This window comes from Semicossyphus pulcher, unplaced genomic scaffold (genome assembly GCF_022749685.1).
Source record: "Semicossyphus pulcher isolate SPU_LCO1_2020_fin unplaced genomic scaffold, fSemPul1.0.p SCAF_10, whole genome shotgun sequence".
Classification (NCBI taxonomy): Eukaryota; Metazoa; Chordata; class Actinopteri; order Labriformes; family Labridae; genus Semicossyphus; species Semicossyphus pulcher.
Window position 1 is genome coordinate 14591114 of NW_027211604.1, and position 22586 is coordinate 14613699.

Genomic DNA, 22586 nt, shown 5'->3' on the forward strand with positions numbered 1-22586 from the left:
CGTCTTTCTCTTTTCACACTTCAAAGAGAGCTACAGGATAATACACTCAGCATGCAAACTACTGCACGTGTAGAAATGTGTGCTTATGAAGTTTGAAGACACTTAAGAGTGTTTGTGAATGTGTGCTCCTATTAATAAGAGGTAACTATTACCATTCATTCTTTTAATCAAATGTCATGGTAAATGTTGTTGGTGCTGGTGCTCAACTGTGCCTCCTTGCTTTTTGGCTGTTACAGTTTTACATTTGGTTTATATATGTAGTATTGACACTGAAGAGAAAGCAGCATAAAGATACTCACAGTCTCTCCAGGGCGGAGTATTCAGAGAAAACAAAATCACGTAACACTCGGATCTCATTGCTCCTCAGCGACCTGTAACACAAGCCATGAAAGAACACAGTTAAAAAATGCAACAAATGTTCTGCATAAACACACAAACCAGAGTGTAGACGCAGTCAGTCAGAGACAAACAGAGAGAGGGATTAAACGTCTGAGGCGTTATTCACAATAGTCACACAAAACATCTTACCTGCAGCTATTTAATTCAGAACAAGAAACAAGAGCTCCTGGTGATACATTTCCCAATAACAGAAGCACCATCTGTCAGAGTCTAGGTTTAAACTTTTAGAATTATCTGAAACAGTTGCAAGGACAGGAAGAGAAGTAGCCGAGCAATTAAATACACCTTTCCCATCCGCACACTCAGACACACGCACACTGGCTGGCAGCAGACATTTAAAAAACAGATAAATGTTTTGGCAGATGAGTCCAAACATTAGCAGCAAAAAGAGGGGTAAAAGCTGCTACACTCTTATTCAACAAAATATATCGCAACTATACACACATTATAGGTACACACCCACACACAAGATGAACAATAAAACAGAGTGGTAATAAAATCTAAACCACTGCTCATTGTGAGCAAAGCAGATGAAGAGGGCTACAAATCTCCAGCAGATAGACGACAAGGACATGAATACAGCAGCAATCTTCTTTGTTGCCCACAATGAGCTTTCACATCAGATACCTATAAATGCAAATATAAAAATCAAAACCTTTTAAATTAATCAAAACATATTAAATCAACAGAAAGAAACAACTGATATTATTATATTCTCTTCTGTAAAACAACATACCCAGCTCAAATGGTACAGATAAGGTCAAATGAGCTGGGGATAAAGATACAACATTATTAATGAGAAAAATGTTTAATGATTAAGCATGTAGTTGGAATTAATTACAATGTGTTCAGATTACGATCATCATCTCACTATCTACTGTCATCCTAGTTTGATATTTCAGCTGCCTTTTTGCCTTCTCAAAGAGAAGAGAAGAGGAGTTAATCAGACTCCCAGAGGGGGAGTTATATGCTTCTGATGTTTCCAGAAAACTAGATGTTTAGACTGTGTCAAGATCAGGGTCAGATTGAGTTCATGCTAATGATGCAAAAGCCATTAAGGCATTAAAGGGTCGTCTAACAAAAAAGACTCAAGGCCAAAGTCAGCCAGTAATCCATGTGTTTTCTTTTTAAGATGTGATGTTAATGTTGGAAAAAGGCCTGAACTTGTTATTTACTAATGCAGATTTTTATGTGCGGTCCAGGCCGATGACTCAGGCGAAAAGAAGTCCGACAAGAACAAAGACAGCTCATTTTTTCATCCACTGTTATGAATTATAATTTATATCTTAAATACCTTCACAGCTAATATTCAGAAATAATGTAACTGCTGACTGGCCTCCAGAGATTCAATATTGCACTTACAAAAGTAAGGAGGCTTGTGAGACATAATCTAAAAAAAGGAATTATTAAAATCAGTGCAGTAAGGGCAAAGCATTTCTTGAAGTTTCTTATTGAGCAGAGAATATGGATGTTTTATTAAGGCTGGCATAACAGACTCAAAGATGGCGCCTATTTAGTTCAACACAAAACAGACTGTAGTCTCAGGTTTTACTTCCGGTACATGAGACCCACTGAGCTTAAAGCCCCTGGAAACTCAGCTTGGACTAGCAAAAATGCATATATGATATCAGTTGTGAGTGTGTCATAAAGCATCCACAAAAATCTGAGTGAAAATAAACATTCAGAACCACTAGAAAATCTGAGTGAAAAACAGCTTGTTTGGCTGTGCAGACAATTTCTCAGGACTGTGTAGGCGTGGCAGCTCCCGTGTTGACTGACACCTGTCGGGGTCCGCCTGTCTGAGTTCTCATGGCAACTGTCAACACAACAATGGCGCACGGGAAAGCAGTGTTTCCTCTAGGATTTTTTCCAGCAGCAGGGTAGAGGGTTTGTTGTACCACCCAGGTATGTGCGCATGTGAACATCATATCAAAACTATTGCTGTCAGGTGATTAAAAAAACAATCTAATTAATTACAGGCTTTGTAATTAATTGATTTAAATTAATCTCATATATCAATGATTTCTGTGAGAAGCACATAACATGTAGACTTACCCTCTTTCTAGATGGTTATTTATTACATCCACACTTTAATTGTACTTTCTTCTTCACCTCATTAAGTTTTAATTCACAAACTACTTTAATCTGATCACTTTGCTTCAGTCCCCCAACACACCTGCACCGCTGCTCCCTGCACCACTACTGGCCCCGCTCAAATTGAAATTGAAATTGATGGTCACAGATGGAAAAACACACACACACACTGTCATTACAGTCGTCACTTACAGCCAGGTAACATTTGGAGAGAGTGAAGGGACATCCTGCAGGTTGACCTCCACACACTCAACTTCTGTCTGGATGCAGTCACAACTCTCTGGATACTCCGGCAACACTACACACACACACACACACACACACACTTTTTATCAGTGTACTGTAAATTATACTTTAATGAGTGCAAACTGATTGTTGTTTTTACGTGTTTTTTATAGACTAAACAGTTTAGCTTAAGTTTCCAATAACTTATAACTCCACTTGTGTCGTCTCATATTGCTCACATTATGTAACAAAACTGACAATGTTTTGAACACAAAAAACATTAACACATGCTGAGAGTAAATACTATCACACATTCAAGCAAATACAAATACTTTACGTAAACACACACTTACAGCACTCATTCAGGAAGTGCTGCTCCACAGGATTAGCATTCTGTAGTGTTTCGTCAAATAAGTCTGCCCATCCGATGTTGTCCCCTGCAAAGCCAAAGAAGAAGCGATGATTAACCGTGCACCACAGACAGATAAAACTCAGTAAAAAACGGCTGGGGAACAAACGATTGGCTGAGGAGCAGGACTCCCTTGAGAAATTATCATTGCGGCGTTGAGGCATTCTCTGTTGTTGAATCATTGCAGTGGTGGGAGCTTCTGTAAATCATTTGATGTCTTCCTCAAGGTCGTGGACTTATAATTACAGAGTCAAGTGTGCCACAGACGAGGAGCTGAAAGCAGCAGTTGTTCTTTCATGACTTCCTGACATTTTCACAGTTGTTTTTAAAACCGATGAGATTCGACAGGGACAACAAAACATGACTTTGCTCCAGTCTATCAACACAAACATTTGACACCGACAAAATTTGGTTTCAGCAACTGTGATACACAACACCTGTTATTCTAATGAGAGTCAAATTTAAAGCAGTCCCAATTCAACAGTTTGAGCATCACTGTATCATTTACCATTTTATGCCCTTCTACATATAAGCCTACAGTATATCTACAATAGACTATGCCTGACACTCATGTGTACCAATTTTGATAGGCTTTAAATATCCAGAGCTGTCAAACATGTCGCTGAAAAGAAGCCTGATATGTGTGCACAAAAACCACACCGTACAGTCAGCTAGCATTCAAAGTAGGGATAGACCGATTATCGGCCGGGCCGATTATCGGCGCCGATATTCGGCATTTTGACGCATATCGGCATCGGCTTTTTTTTTTTTTTTTTTTTAAATCCGACGGCCGATAAGAGTTAATTTCTTTGCAAATTTTATTTAACTTTGTTTTATTTACTTTATAAAACTTCAGGAAGTTATTTATTTATTCATTTAAATTTTCAGTTAACTTTATAAGAGATGCTGCTGACCCTGGGAACTCCCTGCGCTTTTTGTTTGTTTGTTTAATAAACATATGCTTAAAGGCATTTACACAAAGTTAAGTGTTGGAGTTTGTATTATTCAAAATTTTGACGCCAATATTTTCACTTTTACTGCAAATGAATATCGGCTCCAAATATCGGTTATAGGCCTCCTTGACTACTACTAATAATAATAATCTATCTCTAATTCAAAGCCTCCCTGATGCTGCATTCAGGGAACACAATTAGCAGCATCAGGTACAAATTTGAGGCCACCTTTCACCAATAAGATGGTTTTCTTCTATTAATAAAAACTATTCTTATAAAGCGCCTCTCAACTTAAACAGAGGCTGTAAGTCAACACAGAAAGAAGCCGCTTTCAAGAGTCTCTGAGGATGAGATGAACTACATGCTGCACAATATGGCTGTGAGGTAAATGGTAAATTGCGACCACTCAAAGCTGCTTTTACACTGCATGTCACATTCACTCATTCACACACTGATGGCAAAGGCCCAAGCACCAATCTCCAATCAGAACTAGGCCCATTCACACCCGATGGCTACACCTTCTGACAGAGAGACGACCGACTCTACCTCAGTGGTGAGGGAAAGCTGTCTGTATGCTGATTTACTTCTCCCCCATCCCATCCTCTCTATCAATGAGCTTCTGGTTATTGGAAGGAAGGCTATGTCCAAAACTAATCTGTGCTTCTTCTTGATGTAGCAGTAATTCAAATATGTGCCTGCAGGAAATACTGTAAATGAATACAAATGTTTTTATCATAGAGAGATGAACATGGACCCTATCTATGTGTTACATAGAAAGAGACATCTCATGACTTAACTCTGTGTAAACTTAATGAGTATCCTGGCAATAAGTGCAGTCAGCATAAAAATAATAATTAGCATATTAAATCAACACCTGTCGGGTTATGGCCTCCAGTTATGCATAAAGAAACACGTGGCCTAAGCTGTTAAGTAAACTGAAAATGACCCTTTCTCCTAATGCATTATTATGAAGCTAAAAGACCATTCTTCTCATAAAAGTCATTACATCGTTAAGCTTAATTGATGCTTCAACACTAGAACAGATAGACAAGGAGCCTGGTCATGAATGATAATGTCAAACAGAAAAGTTTTCAACCTGGCTCTAGCGTTATCCATCTATTTGGGATGCTGAACAGGCTCTCAGTGTTACTCAGTGTCTTCTTCAGTTCAGTCAGATCGCAGATTGTACAAAATGTAATAAGTGGAGAGGTTTTTTCCGTTTTCAATTCATGACACGGATGGCCAAGAAAGTACGGTGGCCGACAAGGGCAAACACGCTGCAACAGCCCAAACGATTTCCATTAGAATAAACAGGCTGCAGATTCACGTGCAAAAGTCCAAAACAAATACGATGGAAATGCGCTGCAAATGAAAAAACGAGCTGCAAAAGGCCAAAACAAATACGCTAACATCAAACGTGTTGCAAATACAGACACGACGCAAAGTCAAAAACACACAAACCCAGAAAACACACGCAGAAGAAAAACGCTGCAAATACAGCCCTCACAACAGAAGTGCTCCAGACCTGTAGAGGGCGCTCGGTGTCGGCCGTTTCTTCTAATGGAATTCGTTTGGGTTGTTGCAGTGCGTTTGCCCTTGTCAGCGAGGGTTCAAGGCATCTGGAGGACTTGGTCTGGTGTTTTCACAGTGATACAAGAACTGTGTTTGCTCTCAAAAAAATGTTTGCCAATGTGTCATATTGCGTTTTGCTCAATTAAACTCTCAAAATGTGGTTTTATCAAAGCAGCGTGTAGTGCTCTGGCTGAAATGATTCAATGAAAATGTGAAGTATTCAAACAAACACAGTGAAAAGTGATCTGGCGTTTCTCTACTTCGCCAACCGAAAATCTTTTCCTTTCCTCTTTTGCTAAATCTATCAAAACACAAGGACTGCTGTGAGCACCTGCATACTGTATCATCGTCACAAGCAAGTCATCATCAAATCTTAAACTTGTTAAACATTCAAGTTGCAGTGCTGCAATGGCTCAGAAGCCAGCTACACACTTATATGCATTGCTAATAGAAATTGACTCCTTCTCTGCTGCATCTTGACATTCATTTGAGTGCACAGTGGACATGAATGACCCCAGTAGCACGTCAGAAATGTTATAATTGTGTGATGTCTCCCTGGGAGTTTGTTCAGGTTATTGGCTGAGAGCTGAGCTTTGTTGTCAGTGAAGGACTTGCTAATGTACTGAGAGCAGCCTGTCCCTCTATGAATGGAGGAAAGGGGAACAGCTGTCACATCCCTGCAGCATCTATGAAAGGTGTAAGTCTGCCTGCATGACTGAGAAATACACAATGTGCAGAATTTTGATGCGAGTACAGCATTTTAGTTTGTAAAAATAATGCTCAGTCAAAACTTTTCACAGAAGTATACATCTTGAGGTGCAGTGTTCCTTCACTACTTTACAGAATAAATAAACCTGAGTTTTAGGTTCAAGCTTTGACAAAGTTACTATATTCACAGCTGTATTGAAAGCTTTATGTAGGCTGGGTTCCAACAGCAGCAATTATCTCTCCTCAAAGATGCCAAGTCACTTGCATAGAAAGATTTCCAAAATCTTTTAGTTTCTCCTTTGACATTCTTCAGCATATCTTGGCGGAAGGGGACATAAACTGAAAATTTAAAAATAATTATTTGATGATTTTACCCCCTCTCGCCAGCTCACTAACACAGGACATGATCAACTGTCTGCCAGTGCACGGCTTTTCTTGGCCTTTTCTCTGCCTGCTGATCACAAGAAGACAGTCTGATGCATGTTCTGGACGGCTCAGAAACCACAATGTGGTTGAACTGAGTCTCTGCTTTTAGGAAAAAGTCTGAGATAATATTTGAGGTAACAATTATATTCATAATTTTCATCCTTTCTCAGGCAGTGTTGCATGAGGATCTCTACTTTAGTTGCCAGTTCCATAATGATGTTAGTGGACCATTTGTACTTTTGGTGAAGTGCTGTCTGACTTGCAGGATGATCTATCTGTCTTTCCCTTGTGTGTGGATGCACAGAATCAAAGTAGCTTGTTGTTTATTTTGCTGGGATTGGACTTACATCTGGTCTGAGTAATCATGAGAGCTGGCACTAGAGTGTTTGTGCACCAGAGGGGAGGAACATATTGAGCTCTTTAAGTCAAATATTGCTGTCAGTCTTTCACTTACCACAGCGCTGCTCATCAGCTCCATTGGGACAGTCTTTGTGTCCGTTACACTGCAAAGCCTGTGGGAGGCACTCGCTCATGTTCCCACATGGGAACTGGCCGACGGGGCATCCAGCCCCTGCTACCATCCTGCTGGCGAGCAGCGCTGAGGGAGAGATGCAGAAAAGAGAGTGAGATTTCACAGACCAATTTGAGTATTCAAGTTTTCCTTGCTTAGCGTTATTAAATGTGTGATCCCGTAACAGGTCAAGGCCTCGACTGGCTCATCGAGTGATTCTCGCCAGATTCCACAAAAGAAGAGGGGCGAGAGCTGCTGCCGCCCAGCAGGTGATACAGTTAGTGACTGTTATCAGAGCTGGTGGAGATCTCAGTGCAGTGTGTTCTATTAATGATCTGTCAGCTGTAATGTAGTCAACCTGAGCGTCAAGTCCTTTGTAGTTAGATAGAGAGGAATTTATTCAGTTGAAGTCGTTTAGGCTCTTGTTACTCTAGGCTAGTTTTAATCCTGAATCTGCTGTTGATGCAAATTGTTTGTATTTGCAATGTACTGGTAAGTGCTGCTGATTATGTATAATTTCCTTCTTCACGTTCTTCTACAAAATTTTAAAAACAGTTTACATGGTGGGTGGTGGTCTCGATCACCTGATCCTGTCTTTGTGTCAGGATAATTCACCTGGATATTTAATCAGAAGATCTGCTGCATATTTATTTATTTTCTTAAATCTCGTTTTCTGCTGTTTCTTTTTGTCTTCTATGTTGCATACTTCAGAGCTGTTATCTCTGAATCAAAAGTACCTGACAGTTGAAATAATATAATAAAATGGACTCATATAGCCTTAACCCCCTATTATTCTTAGCTTAAGAATTGCTTTTAAAATCATTTTTAAAATCTAAACCCATGGTGGCCAGTGATCTGAGATTTTCACCAGCCACAGATGTACCTTGTATTTGTCTGTTGACAGTTTCCTAATACATTCCCTGTCATTTCAGTGGCAACATGGGACATTATTGCTGAGGCATAATAATGTAACCTGTTGCAGACACATTTTAAGAGAACATACATCAACAGGAGCCACACAAACTTTGTCTTTTACTTACTCTGTGAACTTTACAGACAGTATTTTTGTTGAATTGTGGAGGGGAAAAAAGTGTGAAACTTGGAACCTTGTTGGTAGTTTTCTCTTTTAATTCCATTGAACAGTTTGCTATAGCACAACACAATAAAAACAACATTTAAAGATATAACATCACTGTCCTTATTTTCACTGCAAGTACAGGTAACCTATATGTACAGTATATTGACAGCAACATGTCTGTTAAGCATAGCTTCTAAGTAATTTTGCTAGCAACAAACTATTCAGTAGGCTTGTTAAACAGCTAAGTAAGCTACTTAGCTAAGCTAGCTAGCTAGCTTAGTTAACTTTCCCGCACTTTGACTCTCTTCATTTACTCTTAAAACAATAGTACACTATTATAATGACTGTATTCTTACTTACCTGTAACGAAACACAAAACAGTAAGTTGTTTCTACATTTCTGTCCATCTTGTCATTTCAGGTCTGCAACCGTGTTTCATACAGAAGACCTTCCAAAGCGTAATACGCCATCTTGTGGCCAAAGTTAGAACAACATTAAGTGTTTGAAAACGTAACAATTGCGACATAAAAATGGTTTTAAATTAAAGTGTGACTTGGATTTTTGCACTTGTACATTAAACTCTATTTCCTGTTCTAAAAACCAAAAACTCCAAGGTGTTATAATATACAATATAATACAATATAACAATGTGAAAGTGTGCATTATTTTCGAGAATGTTACTTCCTGAACTTACTGACCTTAAAATTACATCTTTTTTTTTTTACCGCAGATATTATGGGATGTCACAGCAGTAGAAAAGCACTGGTGTAAACAATCAAATTAATGATTAGTTCCAGTAAGCAGCTTCAGTATGAAGGGCGTTGCATTGTGTATACTGGCTCATTGTCACACTGTCATTACTTTCTGAGAGACTTGGAAAAAGCTGCATCACTGCAACATTATTACCTAGAACAAAATGTACATTAGGGATGCTACTTAAGATTTATTTCACTATAATGAATTGATAAGGATATTGATTGGAAAATAGTTTTATGTCATGCAGTACATTAATGACAGCTCCACCTGCTTTTTTATGTGCTGTGAATCAGTCAAAGCAGAGGGAGAGGAAAAGGATGGAAAGAACAAGCCTTAACATCAATACTGCATTATCAAAACAGGTTGGCAATTCCCAGTTCCATCCATAAACAAACACAGCAGGTTTACAGAAATATTGTAGCTCAGTGAAATCAGGCATGGCATGGCAAGCTCAGTATAAAGATAGAACACACTGCCCTGAGATGAAGCTAAAGGGACAGTACGCGGAGCACTGATGCTCTACAGAACAGAGACACAGTGTGGTGTCTGGTCAATCTGAACTGTTTCCATCATCAGAAACATGAAAGAGCACAAAGAAATGACAGTTTAAATGTCCAACTTTTCCACTGAAGTGTCTATTTTCAGTTTTCATCGTTAGATGTCAGAATGCGATTAAGAGTTGATCAGCTTTTTCTGTAATCATAGTCATAAATGTCTGAAGTGTCGGGGAAAAAAACAGCATTTAAGTAGTTCTTATCTCCATTTATCCCCTTTACGCGAGTTTCTTGCCATAAGTCTTAAATTAACTGATTTGTGAGCAACTAAAAACCCATACTATAAATGTTATTAACTTTTAGAATAAAAAATATTTTAATTTTCTATGTTGTAACACCAGCAAAATCATCAGCCTCTAAGTTAAAAGATGCAAGAAACAAACTAAATTAAACTAAACTAAATAAACCTACTTACTTTAGCATGTCCACACTGTGTAGGTGTAACTGAAAGTACCATGTGATCTTGAGTGTTTGGACAGTGACACATTTTTATTTTGCCCCATACTCTAACAGACTGGATCTCAACACACGGAGAGCTTACGTTCAGAGTGACTGACAGAGCTGAAATTCCCACACTGTTCCCCTAACAAGAATATAGAAAAACACTGAGAGTCAGCACTAAACCCCATAGTCAAAGTTTTATTTCAAACCCAAAACAACAGAGTCACTTTGTGAGCAAACACTCAAATGTGTTTGTTATAATGAGATGTCTGCAGGGGTGATCAAGCAAAGAACAAACAAAGAAAAGCACTGTGCTCATAAAAATGTCAAAATTCATGGGCACATAAATTGGCAGTTACTCTAGGCCCACATAAAGTTAAAGAGCAAACATGTAAACAAAATAAACCTCTGTGACTCACTGTGTTGATGAAAAGTTTAAACAGAGTGAGACCAGATCCACATCATCACCTAATTAAACTTTATATAGCAGCTAATGATTAGTTAATTAGGAGCCGAGTGAGGTGCTAATAGAGAAAAATTATAATTCCTAATGGGGGACCGTACAATAGAGTATGAGATCCTACTGTAATGCATTATCAGGTGATAATTAGTTCTTCATTATCTGCAAATTAACCTTAAGACCCATATAAATAAGTCAATCCTCATTAGCTCTGAACCCTGCCAGTGAACGTGCTGGACTTTAAAATATTCATTGGTTACTAAAAAACATGGGGCGGCTGTGGCTCAGGGCAAAGAGCGGGTCATCCACTTATTGTAAGATTGGCTTAATTGGTTCAATCAATGTCTTAAGTCTGCATGTCAAACTGAATGTGTGTAAATGTGAATTTAATTTAGATCCTGATCCAACTGTGTCCAGATTTATGTGTGTGATTGGGTGAATGAGGCATGAAATGTCTTGCACCTCGAGTAGTGATATGTAACTCTGAGTAGTTAAGCAATATCACACTCAAGGTCGTGTTGTTGTACTGAATTTCATCGCGGCTGTGATTCGGTCATAGGCAGACAATCACAGCCGTTATGTCAACAACAACAGATTGTATTATGCTCCACAAACTCAACTAGTTACATAACTTAACCGAACCTGGACTTTTGTTGCCAAGCAACCCTGCACTTTTGTGTCTACAGGTGGCCACAGATCAGCTGTTTTTTTATCATGTTAATTTATCTGTAGGTTTTAGTTTATTATGCAGCCAGTGAAATGAGAGTCTGCTGTGTGATTCAGAGGTACCAGCTTGATCAATGTAGACATACACAGTCTGCTGTGATGTTTATTAACAGTATTCCGAACACCTGGCTGAGGCGGAGTGATACACAGAGTGAAAAGCCCCAGTGAAGTTGTACTCTCATGGAATGCTACTTGGTCGGAACCAACTGTTGTATAATGAGCAGTCCCTTATTACTTCATCAGTACCTGTCCATTCGTTACCCTTAAGTCCCCTTAAGTGGTGCAAATTCAATTATTGAGCCCATCTTCTCTGGTCTAGCGTCCACCTACACTTAGACAACAATAATAATCAGTCTGCCAGCATCTCAAGAGTCTTCCTACCTATAAAGAGCAGATCTCACAGAGTCAGAAAACCTTCACATGAGGAGGCTGAAACCAATAAACAAAGCAAACTGACACTGTGCCAGTCTCTGAGGTACCTCTGCCCGGTACAGAGCCCCTCTTACCTAAGGGCTCTGTATCACCAAAGCCCATGATACACTGATGGACCATTATCATAATAATTTAATCGTGATTAAAATTACAGCCCCTGATGTAATTTGATTCAACCTCTCCTCCTTGAAATGACAACACCATAACAGGACAATCTGACATGAACTACAGTATCACCAGCTCAAAGTCCTGCATCTTTTTGCAGACTACCAGTCTCCAGTGAGACCAAAACTCTTAAAATCTTTGAATGATCTTGATGGTTGAGTGGATCCTGATCTGAGCTGCACTGGAAACTTCCTGTTTGTGAGCCAACTTTTCCGTCTCTCTAAACATGTAAAGGACTCTATCTGAGAGATCACAGGGATCCTCTGCGTGCCTTGTGCTACTTGTTACCTGACCTGCTTGAATATTTGTGGAAAGGACTGAACTCGATACTTAGTGCCGGAGCATTTGTGACTGTTTGTCTGCGACTTATTCAGATTAATAATCTGAACTCCTCTGATAACCTTGATGGAAAGGATCTAATTCATCGCGAAGAGCTCTTGAAAATCATTCAGAAAAAGATAGTGTTGAGATACAGTTTGGACAGTCTGCAGAGTGGGTGTTGTGTAGCCTCTTTTCTATTCTGATGTTTGCTGTTTCTTTAAGTTTCCTTTTTGTTGATTTGTCTGGTTTTTACTTTTTTCAGTTACCGTCTTCGTTATTTTTTAGCCTAATCAATGCTGAAGAATCATTTTAACTCTTTAATGGTGTTATAAGCAATAAACGAGGAGAAACAATACAATGTTTATCACCAAACTGAACTAAATCAAAGACCTGTCTTTCAGTGTGTTTGTTACTTCATCAGGAGGTGTGATCATATTTTTCCAATGTGATTTACACTGAGATTTAGCACATCTGTGCAGTCAGTCTCCAAACTCTGCGTCTGTGTTTTTGTGTGTAAAAGATGTTACATTCACCCAACATTTAGATACAATAGTAGATGTGATGATGAGTCACAGACTGGGAGGTAGAGGACGTGTGAGTGGGCATGAATGAAAAAGACTAGAATTGAATTTTGTAATATTTATCACCATAACCCCTTACAGATTAGAAAGAGTATAATGTTCCATTTATTATACATCCTATTGAAAATGAGTATTTAACACTGATGGAAATCATTCCCTGATTAAATCTTAACACTCCCCTTTTTTAAGCGTCTTATACATCTATTTATCTCTTTAAAAGGGGCTTCTTTATTGTTTGTTATGCCTCGTGAGGGCAGTGGTCATACAGAGTTCAACAATATTGCAGCCTATTTCATGCCTTTCCACCTCCATCTGACCGCAGCGCAGACAATTCCCAAAAGCAATAGGATTTCTGTCAAACTCAAACAGACCATATTAAGTTTTTAGAAATGGGTTTCCTGTCCACAGGGCCAAATGAGATTAGCATAAATAACCCTCTTCTACTGTTTATTGATTCATTACAACAGTTTTAATGTTCTGCAGAACTGTCTTGGGAAAATTGGGAATATTGCTTACAACACCTTGCTCCAACCTGTTAATATTAGACAGCAATATTTTCTGTAGGTGTCATCATGCAACCTTCTTCTTTAGCCTACCTTTGGTTTCAATATGGGTCAGGTGGATGAGCAAAAAGATGACAGGTACGTCCATCCTGAGGCTCGGACGTTTCCCTGCGCCAATGTCGATCCGGCTGTAATGTCTCGGACTAATCCACTGTAGGTTTTAAGTCAGCAGAAGTCCAGTTTAGTCCGAGATGCATTTGTGCATGCCCTACGATTTAAATAGTTAGAAAGGCGAGGGAAGCAATCGGATGCATCAGCTGAGGTAGGAGCATGGAAAGTGTAAACTAAGTTGGTGCGTAAAAACAGCGGCATACCCTCCACTCTGTCCTTCCCGGAGCTCTCTCGGAAGCCTCTGCAGAAACCCAGCGTCTATCCCTTCATTCCCCCCCTCTCTCTCCTCTCTCTCTCTGTCAGACACACAAGCACAAATACTGGCACAGTCATACACACACGCACTGTCTCAAGGTGCGTAAACTCATCCACCCTCCTCACTCCCAGTGAAATACGCGTCCAATGTTGGTGCTCCTTTTCGTAGTTTTCACACATTCTTTCTGCTGTGACACACCTGCACATTGCAGAGGCTCAGTCTCTTGCTTCAGTATGCGTAAATCAAACGGTGGAATAAAATAAAGTTATCCACCCATGTCACTCACCTGTGCACAGGATTTACAGAGAGCAAAGCAGTTATGTATGTTGTGGACAATAGGGTTATTACTGTCGTATAGGCTGCCGTTTAAATACATTTTAATTTTGGGAAATAGGACTACACTCACATGCTCATTTGAAAGTGAAATGACGTTACCCCACACTTTTTTAGGTCTGTTTCCATGAATATGAAGCTAAAGCTAGGTAGGCAACTGTTAGTTGGCCGTTACAGCTAGCTCACCTAGCTTAACTCAAAGTCCGTAATTTACTCTGGCCAACAATATAAGGTTAATGCAAGGTCATAGGTTTTGTTTTAACGCAGTATTCTTGTGATTTAAAATGACTGGTACTGGTAGCAAGATTACACTGTCATTATTCATATGGTATAATGAGTACAAGCCCACTATGAGCGCCTGTCCAAGGCAAAAAAAAAAAAAGTCCACCTACCTCTAACCTGAAGCTAAGCTAGCTTAACAGCTAACTAGCATAGCTTAACTAAAAGACTGAAGACTGTTTGTGCTACATTATTGCGTCATTTTACAGTGGAGAACCTAGCTCTTTTGCATATTGCCTTTAGATACTTATCCCATTATACACTAAATCTTGTTGACACTTTAAATAAACAAAGACATTTTCATTCAACTATTATTTATAGTATTAAAGACTTAATTTTAATCACTTGTCTAACCATGTCTATTTTGGATCCAAAGAAAACATTTTAAAGTGAGAGCTGCGCGAGCCAAGGAGTTTTGAACAGATAATCAGGACTTCTTTTCACTGTTTAACAAGGCCACATTACATACAATCTTTTCTTACAGTTCAGGCTGTATCATTAAAGATAGAGCATAAAGAACATGCAGGCCCAAAACAACTCACAAACACACACATACAAACAAGACTAGGTCAAAGCCTAGTATGTGGCTGACCACATCAGGTCAATGTGCGCTTTTGTGGGCAATGTGTTACAAGGACTGTCCTTATGAGTCCGATGACATGTGGATGTTGACAACAGCGGAGGAGCAGCCCTGCCTACTCCCCGAACAAAGTATCCAGAGCCGTATAGACAGAGAGTCGCGTCAGTCGAGGTCCATAATCTGCCATTGCGAATGTTGCAACTCTCTCTCTCTACAGCTGTGAAAGTACCGTCACTCACTCAGTCAGTCAGTCAGTTACTCAGTCAGTCACATACAGACCCATGTGTAGGTCTGACCCTGGCGCTCAGCTAAAAATACTGCTTAAGTTTTTGTGACACAGTAATTTCATCAGAAACAGCACAGGATAAGGCTTTGATTTTCCAGGACACATTAGTGTCATTAGATAACAAGGTCGACTTTAAACTCATAAGGTGACATCAAATTTGATTCTCATTGTCAATTCACTTATCTGATTTACAGCTGTTATTTTGATGCAAATATACACAGCAAAACTAGTATTCTTAGCAGAAAGGATGTGTCTGCATGTGAGTTATCTTCTCTGGAATGTGAGAAGGGTCGTAAACTTGGGGGATGGTTGGTACCTACATTGACCATTTGTACCAGCTTTCTTCGTACAGACTCTGCATGTGTCTGTTCCAATGATCAGAATACTTTGTAATAAGATGCTGAATTATAGTCAAGGCGATTCACGCTACACTAGTCAAAGAATATGTTGGCACCATGCAGCATTTCCTCCATTTCCTTCATCCTTGCATGTTCCTTGTGAGTTGACTCTGTGTAGCCGCAGTTGTCTTGTCTTGCGCCCGCCAAGAGGCCCGGAGAGACAAAAGAACCCTGTGGCTTCTGTGTGTTCCCCTAAAAGCACATCTAGCCAAAGATCAAATGAATCCATGTTTTTTTTTATCTTGAGATTCAAAAGCTGATTGCTTTGAGACTTAAACCTGCATGACGTTGTCTCTTGTCTCATGGGTGCTCTGAACACAACGTGGACTTAAGAAAACCTTTTTAGTTTAATAGGGTGGTCATGTTTACCAGGAGCTGCCTGTTTACACGTCCAGCAGACAAAGTGCAGTATTCATTTGGAGACACGTGTCTTGATGCCCAAAGAATTTATCATTTTGCCCACTTTAGCTCAGTATTCAGGCAACTCCTTTTGTGGCCAAATGCTCCACCATGTTCCCCGGGTAGTTGCCTACTTTGTTCACTTCTGTTGTTATGGAAGTTTGCCATCAGGCCTTCCTGCGAGTGGAAAGGGTTCACGTTGGGAGCAAGCTGTGATGGATAAATGAAAACCCAAACCTCGATCTTCTTCTAAATCTGTCCAAGTAGTTTTGGTGCCTAGACCTAACCAAGACGTGCGTGAAATCATCCTCTGAAGACCACGATTTAGCATCTGACAACAAGCTGCTCAGTAGTCTTTAGGACCTATTGTCCCCTTGACATTAAGATTAGGCTATAATGACAGATGTAACCAGGTCATTGTGATTCTAAAAGGATAGCATCTACGCATTTACAGGAGGAGGAAGATATTGTATGGATAAGAATTTGACCTATTATGTTAGATTTCCTAGACTATCACCTGAATTTGATAAAAGAAGCACACCACAAACAAGGTCCTATGACATTCGCTAACCAAGGCAAACAAGAAATACCTTCTTTGTTCAGTCTTCACATGAATAAGCCAGTTACTGAAGAGAAGTACAACACAGACACAGAATAAACTCTGGGTAAATCTTTTTTTTTTATGTGATAATGTGACGTACATTAAGGATAAAGCCAAACAAGCAGTTGTAATGTAATTCAAATGAGCTCCTCCTGTATCAGCTGCAATATTAAAGTGATGTACACATACGTACACATCCCCAACCAATCATATATTTTATGGAACAGTTTTAGTTCTTTATTCAATATAATTGTGTTTTTAAATACTGTTATGTAAGTAATATTTAGAATGCAGGACTTTTACATAGGCTGCACGGTGGTGCAGTGGAAGAAGTTTTCTGGTTGCGACGTAGGGGGCCTTTCTGTGTGGAGTTTGCATGTTCTCCCCGTGCATGCATTGGTTCCCTCCGGGTACTCCGGCTTCATCCCACAGTCCAAAGACATGCTCGTTAGCTTCATTGGTGACTCTAAAACTGCCCGTGTGATCTATGTGTCAGATCTGTGATTGACTGGCGATCAGTCCAGGGTGTACCCCACCTCACGCCCAATGGCAGCTGGGATAGGCTGCAGCCTGTGACCCTGAACAGGATTAGAGGTATAGTTTATGGATAGATGAACTTCTACTTGTAACAGAGTATTTTTCTATTGTGGTAGTGTTATTTTTTTTACTTAGGTAAAAGCTCCTTTAAACAGCTACACAGTTGGGCTTTAATATCCTGTTAGTCACAAAACATGGTTAAGCTGCAAGTTGGAGATGTTGATTTTGAATTGTGAAGCATATTTAAGCTAATATTTAAAAATACAATACTAATCTCACTTAAACAATTCTCATGTATGCTTTCATCCTTTGGGCAAAGCAAGAATTAAATCCAAATGGAGCTTCAGCTTCCCCCCCAGAGCAAACTCAATATGCAGTTTGTTACACATTGCATGACATCAGTTTGGTGTCCCTGTGGTCGTAGCTAGAGTAAAGCCTGTGAGTGAAAAAAACTGTTGGAGTTCGTACATTAGGAAGCATTTACATTTGATCATTACCAGTGAAAGCATCAGATGGCTCAGAAGCACTAAAGAGGCCAGACAAACTACAAAGGCCCCCGGCTGTCCGCTCCCAATTATCAGAGAGAGAACCAGCCAAATGAGCTTTTACCAGGGATCAACCCTCACCATCTGTAATGGAGCAAATTTAGACGGACAAACACACACACACACAAACAGAAAGAAGAAGTGGTTCATTGCTCTCAGAGACTCAGAGGTGTAAAACTTGTGGTACTTTTTAGATAAAAAGTACAAACAGAATGATCAGCATTTGGAAAACCCTTTTTTTCTATCCATGGAAGTAAAACTGGATTGGATCAACCTGATCCAGATACAAACTTTATTACCAAATCCTGATACAGTGCTCTGAATGTGCCGGCATTCACTACTGGGTTAGGGTGCTCTTTTAATGTCTAGTTTTGTGTGTAATCTCGTGTGTGTTTGAGGAATGGGGTTCTCTTTTAATGTCTAGTCTTCTTATAATGTCTTCCTACTATTTTATTATTTTACTTTCCTGCCAAGGGACTATGGGCGGAAAATAGCCGTTTGCTAAAACCTGGTGCAATACATCTCTCCTTGTTTTATACACTGCCTGGCCCCAAAAAAGTTGTACATCCTAATATTTTGTTGGTCCGGCTTTAGCTTTGATTACAGCACACATTTACCATGGCATTGTTTTGAAAAGCTTATGCAATGTCACAACAACATTTATTTCCATCCAAAGTTGCATTCCTTTTCTGCCAAGATCTTGTTATGATGATGGGAGAGCCATCTGATCCAACTCACCACCAGGTGGTGATCAGTTGACAGCTCTGCTTCTCTCCTTCACTCGAGTGTCCAAAACATGCCGCCGCAGGTCTGATGAAACTGCCGGAAAATGGACTATTATTATAAGTTATCTACAAAACAGGAAGCAATTTGTGAAAATGGGAGATTACCAGTCGAGATGCTTGGACATTGTGTGTGGTGTTCCACAGGGATCAGTGTTGGGTCCTAAACTATTCATCATCTACATCAATGACCTATGTAATATATCACAGACACTCAAATTCATCTTATTTGCTGATGATACAAACATATTTGGTTCAGGTGAGAATTTCCAGCAACTTTTGAACCATATCACTTCAGAATTCATCAAAATAAAATATTGGTTTGACAAGAACAAGCTATCACTTAATCTGGGCAAGACAAAAATTATGATATTTGGTAACAGAAAGATAAATCATCAAGCACAGGTACAGATAGAGGGGGTGACATAGAAAGAGTAAACAAAATTAAATTTCTTGGGGTGATTATAAACGACAAAGTTTGCTGGAAGTCTCACATTAAATACATCTGCACTAAAATATCTAGAAGCATTTCTGTAATGGCTAAAGCAAGGCACTTTTTAGATAACCAATCTTTCCACATACTGTTCTGTTCACTGGTCTTACCGTACTTAAATTATTGCACAGAGATGTGGGGCAATACATATAAAAGTTCATTGGAGCCACTATTCATACTGCAAAAAAGAGTAATCAGAATCATTCTTAATGCCAGTTATCTTGTCCTATGGGCCTCACATATTGTTTATTTACTTGTTTATTTATTCTATTTATCTTCTATTGTTAGCACAGACAAATATGGTTAGTTAGTGTGTTTGTGAGTTTTTTGATAGGGGTACAGAGTAAACTAATTACTAATTAGTTACGAAGTGGAGAAGGGGTAGATTTAAATAAGCTGATGCTTCTTCCTACTCCTTTTCGAACATGTTAATATTGTTCAATTGTTTTTAAGTATTTTCTTTTGTTCTTTTTTGTTGCTCTTCTTTTTTTTCTTTTTGTATTATTCTCTCGTGTTCGAAATAAAGCCTTCATTCATTCATTCATTCATTCATTCATTCATTCATTCAAACGACCACAAAGACAATCATTGATCTACGGCCTAGGGTGCTCTGTTCGAACATGGTGTTTGTTATGGCCAATCCATGACGAGCACAGAAGTCCAATAACAAGACACCACTTGAGTTCGGATCGGGCAGGCCGTTCCACCCAATCACCCATCTCCAGGTTTCTCCATCATTGCCCAAATGAGCGTTAAATTAGAACTATGGAGTCCCCAGATGGGACCCCTTCCAGTACCCCACCCAGTGACTCCAAGAAGGCTGTGTACTCTGAACTGCTGTTTGGTGCATAGGCACAAAAAACAGTAAGAGCCTTCCTCTCCACAACTTGCAGTCGCAGAGAGGTGACCCTCTCGTTCACCGGGGAAAACTCCAACACAGCGGCGCAAAGCCACGGGCTTGTGAGTATCCCCACACCTGCCCAACGCCTCTCACCCTGGGCAACTCCGGAAAAGGCGAGAGTCCAGCCCCTCTCCAGGTTATTGGTTCCAGAGCCAGAGCTGTGCGTGGAGGTGATCCCAACCATCTCTAGTTGGTAACGCTCCACCTCCCGCACCAGCTTCGGTTCCTTCCCCACCGGAGAGGTGACATTTCACGTGCCAACAACCAGTCTACACTGCCAGGGATCAGCACGCCAAGGCCCCCGCCTTTTCCTGCGGCCTGGTTTGCAATGCACCCGACCCCTATGCCTATCCTTGCAGCTGGTGGACACACATTGCTCATTCGGGCTGAGCCCTGTCCCTGCTCAAATAAAGAAACATAACTTTGTCCACAGGGGGCGACAAAATGAACCAAAAAAAGTTCCTCACTGTAGCTTTAATTATAATATTTTATGATTGATATGGATGCTATTTGGTATATACTTGTTAGGAATAGTTATTGAAGTATTCAGTCATATTTTTGATCTTCTCTGGTAGCCTTTTTCAGTCACAGGGCTTCCTGGTGAAGCAGCCCGGGCATCCTACCACTTCTTAACAGATGGTCTAATAGAGAGTAAATAGTTGAAGTAGTATTTAATTTGTATTTTGTCTTTAAATGTTATTACTTTTGCAAGACTGGTTTTAGTTTGACTTCCTTTCAGTAAAAAGTGTGTGTAAAACTGCCAAACCCCCTAAAATAAAAGCTAACTCGTGAGGAGCTGAGAGGCCTGCACTCAGAGAACAGTCTGTTCTTCTCTTTCATCTGGTTTGAAACAACCTGCCTCCCCTTGTGACTTTCAGGTTTCTATGTTTGCTTTGCTATGTGAACAAAGCTTCAGAAGTGAATTCTGAGACTGACTGTTTCACTTGTTTGTAAAGTAAGGAGACAAATGCATTACGCCTTCATCCTCATTTCATCTCATGGGAGACGTGGTAAAATTGTGGCCATGTCACGCACGTTTTTTAACGGCCTTTTCTGAGGGCTGGCTGTTTTTAAATCTCGCCTTGCTCATCAGAAATTACATATGTCTTATTTCCTCTACCCCTGCCTGTTTTCCTCCTGTGTGATTGCCCTAATTGGTGTCAGCCACATGTGATTTGTCTCATCTCACACAGTTTGTCTTTGTCCCAGCAGTTTCTCCTCGTCTACTTGTTTTTTGGCCTTGCCTTTGCCTTCTCCCCACAGGTATTTTGAGCTAGTTACCTGATTTTCACAGCTACTTAAACTCCAAAAGGGTTGTCATCAGATGGCCTTTTATACAAAAGGGCTTGTTTGTGCCATTTATAGAGTGGTGGCGCTCATTTCTTGTGACTCTCTGCCCCGCTCCTCTTTCAAAACATAAATTGGGGACATTTAACCTGCATGGGGAGCATGTGCGGCTGTGATGTAATAAGCAGAAAGGTAAAGCGAAAACACCGACCATTAATCATAACAGAACTTGCCATTCCACTGCCTCTGAACTGAGCTTATTTTAGTTCTTGAAATACAATATCCACCTGTAGCAACCAAAGCTCACTTTATCTTTTGTAGTTATGTTGAGGCACAAGGTCAGAGGGAATTCATTCCGATCTTTTATGTGGATTCCCAATTAGTGTTGATAGTAATTAAAAATTGAGGTTTTTGCAGAAGGTGAATTAAACTCTGGGAATCCAAATAACAGCAGCAGCAGTTCGCCATAGCTGAAAAACAGAAAGAAACAAATTCGGGAAGAAAACTCAAAACAAAACAAAGACAATGCCTTATGGGGCCTTTTCCAGACGTTCAGCAGCACTGGTGTCTTCAATTTTGAGAGGTTTGCAAAGTTCAGGTCATGTAAAGGCAGAACTGACAGTCAAGTTAAACTCGTAGACCTCTAAGAACTAAAACATCAGCTAAATCTAAAGTTCAGGATTTGTGTTACCTGGACTAGAAACAAACTCAGTCTACTCTCAGGGTCAGGGCAGGTCTTTGGAATGTCTTTGCAGGTTTCAGCACAAAATTACCTGAAGACAAGAAACTGCCAGTTACTACTTAATCTCTGCCAAGGTACCTACTGCTCAGACATAATAAAGATAGACTTCCCGTTCTGATTCCCATTCAAAGGGGAAAGGAAGTTTAAGCCAACTCTGTGTGTTGTGGTGTTGCAGCTGCACATCAACGGCCAATATGCTTTCCAGTCGCTCATAATAATAATAATGATCACCCTCATCCTCTGACGAGCATCCCTTTCTTGTTTCTTGGGGTTTTTTTATAAGCGAGGGAAAGATGCAAGAATGAGATGTTTGATCAAAGTGACGTTAATTTCTTACAAAATGTTGTGCAGCTGTGTCACCTCTGACTCGGCTTACGAGAGAAACTTTTTACTTGTTGTATGCTTTTGTGTTCAACAATCACAGTTGATTTATCTAGCCAGTTTCCAATGCACTTTCTCAAAATGTATACACCTTTGACCAGGGACTTCCTCCAAAATTTCCCATTTTCCATTTCATTCCTTCAATGCACAAAATGTAAAAAAAAAATGGTGGGGTAGTGTGAGAGGTCAGTCTTATTCCTCCTGCAGCACCCGGAGACCTCACGTCCTCCTGCATTCAGGCGGGCAGTCTTATCACACAGGTGACTTTAACTAGAGTCAGGCTTCAGTGCTGACAAATTGG

At 39.9% G+C, this 22586-nt stretch overlaps 1 protein-coding gene across 1 annotated transcript in view; it reads right to left on the bottom strand.

The window, feature by feature from the left end:
• Positions 1–13462, bottom strand: part of rxfp2a (relaxin family peptide receptor 2a) — a 38496-nt gene extending 25034 nt beyond the window's left edge. The window contains exons 1-5 of the mRNA XM_069667941.1: positions 13408–13462; positions 7241–7384; positions 3072–3155; positions 2686–2791; positions 300–371 (exon numbers count right to left, since the gene is read on the bottom strand). Of these exons, the coding sequence (XP_069524042.1) occupies positions 300–371; positions 2686–2791; positions 3072–3155; positions 7241–7384; positions 13408–13462 (461 nt within the window). The remainder of the gene's footprint in view (positions 1–299; positions 372–2685; positions 2792–3071; positions 3156–7240; positions 7385–13407) is intronic.
• Between the last annotated feature and the right edge of the window lie 9124 nt (positions 13463–22586).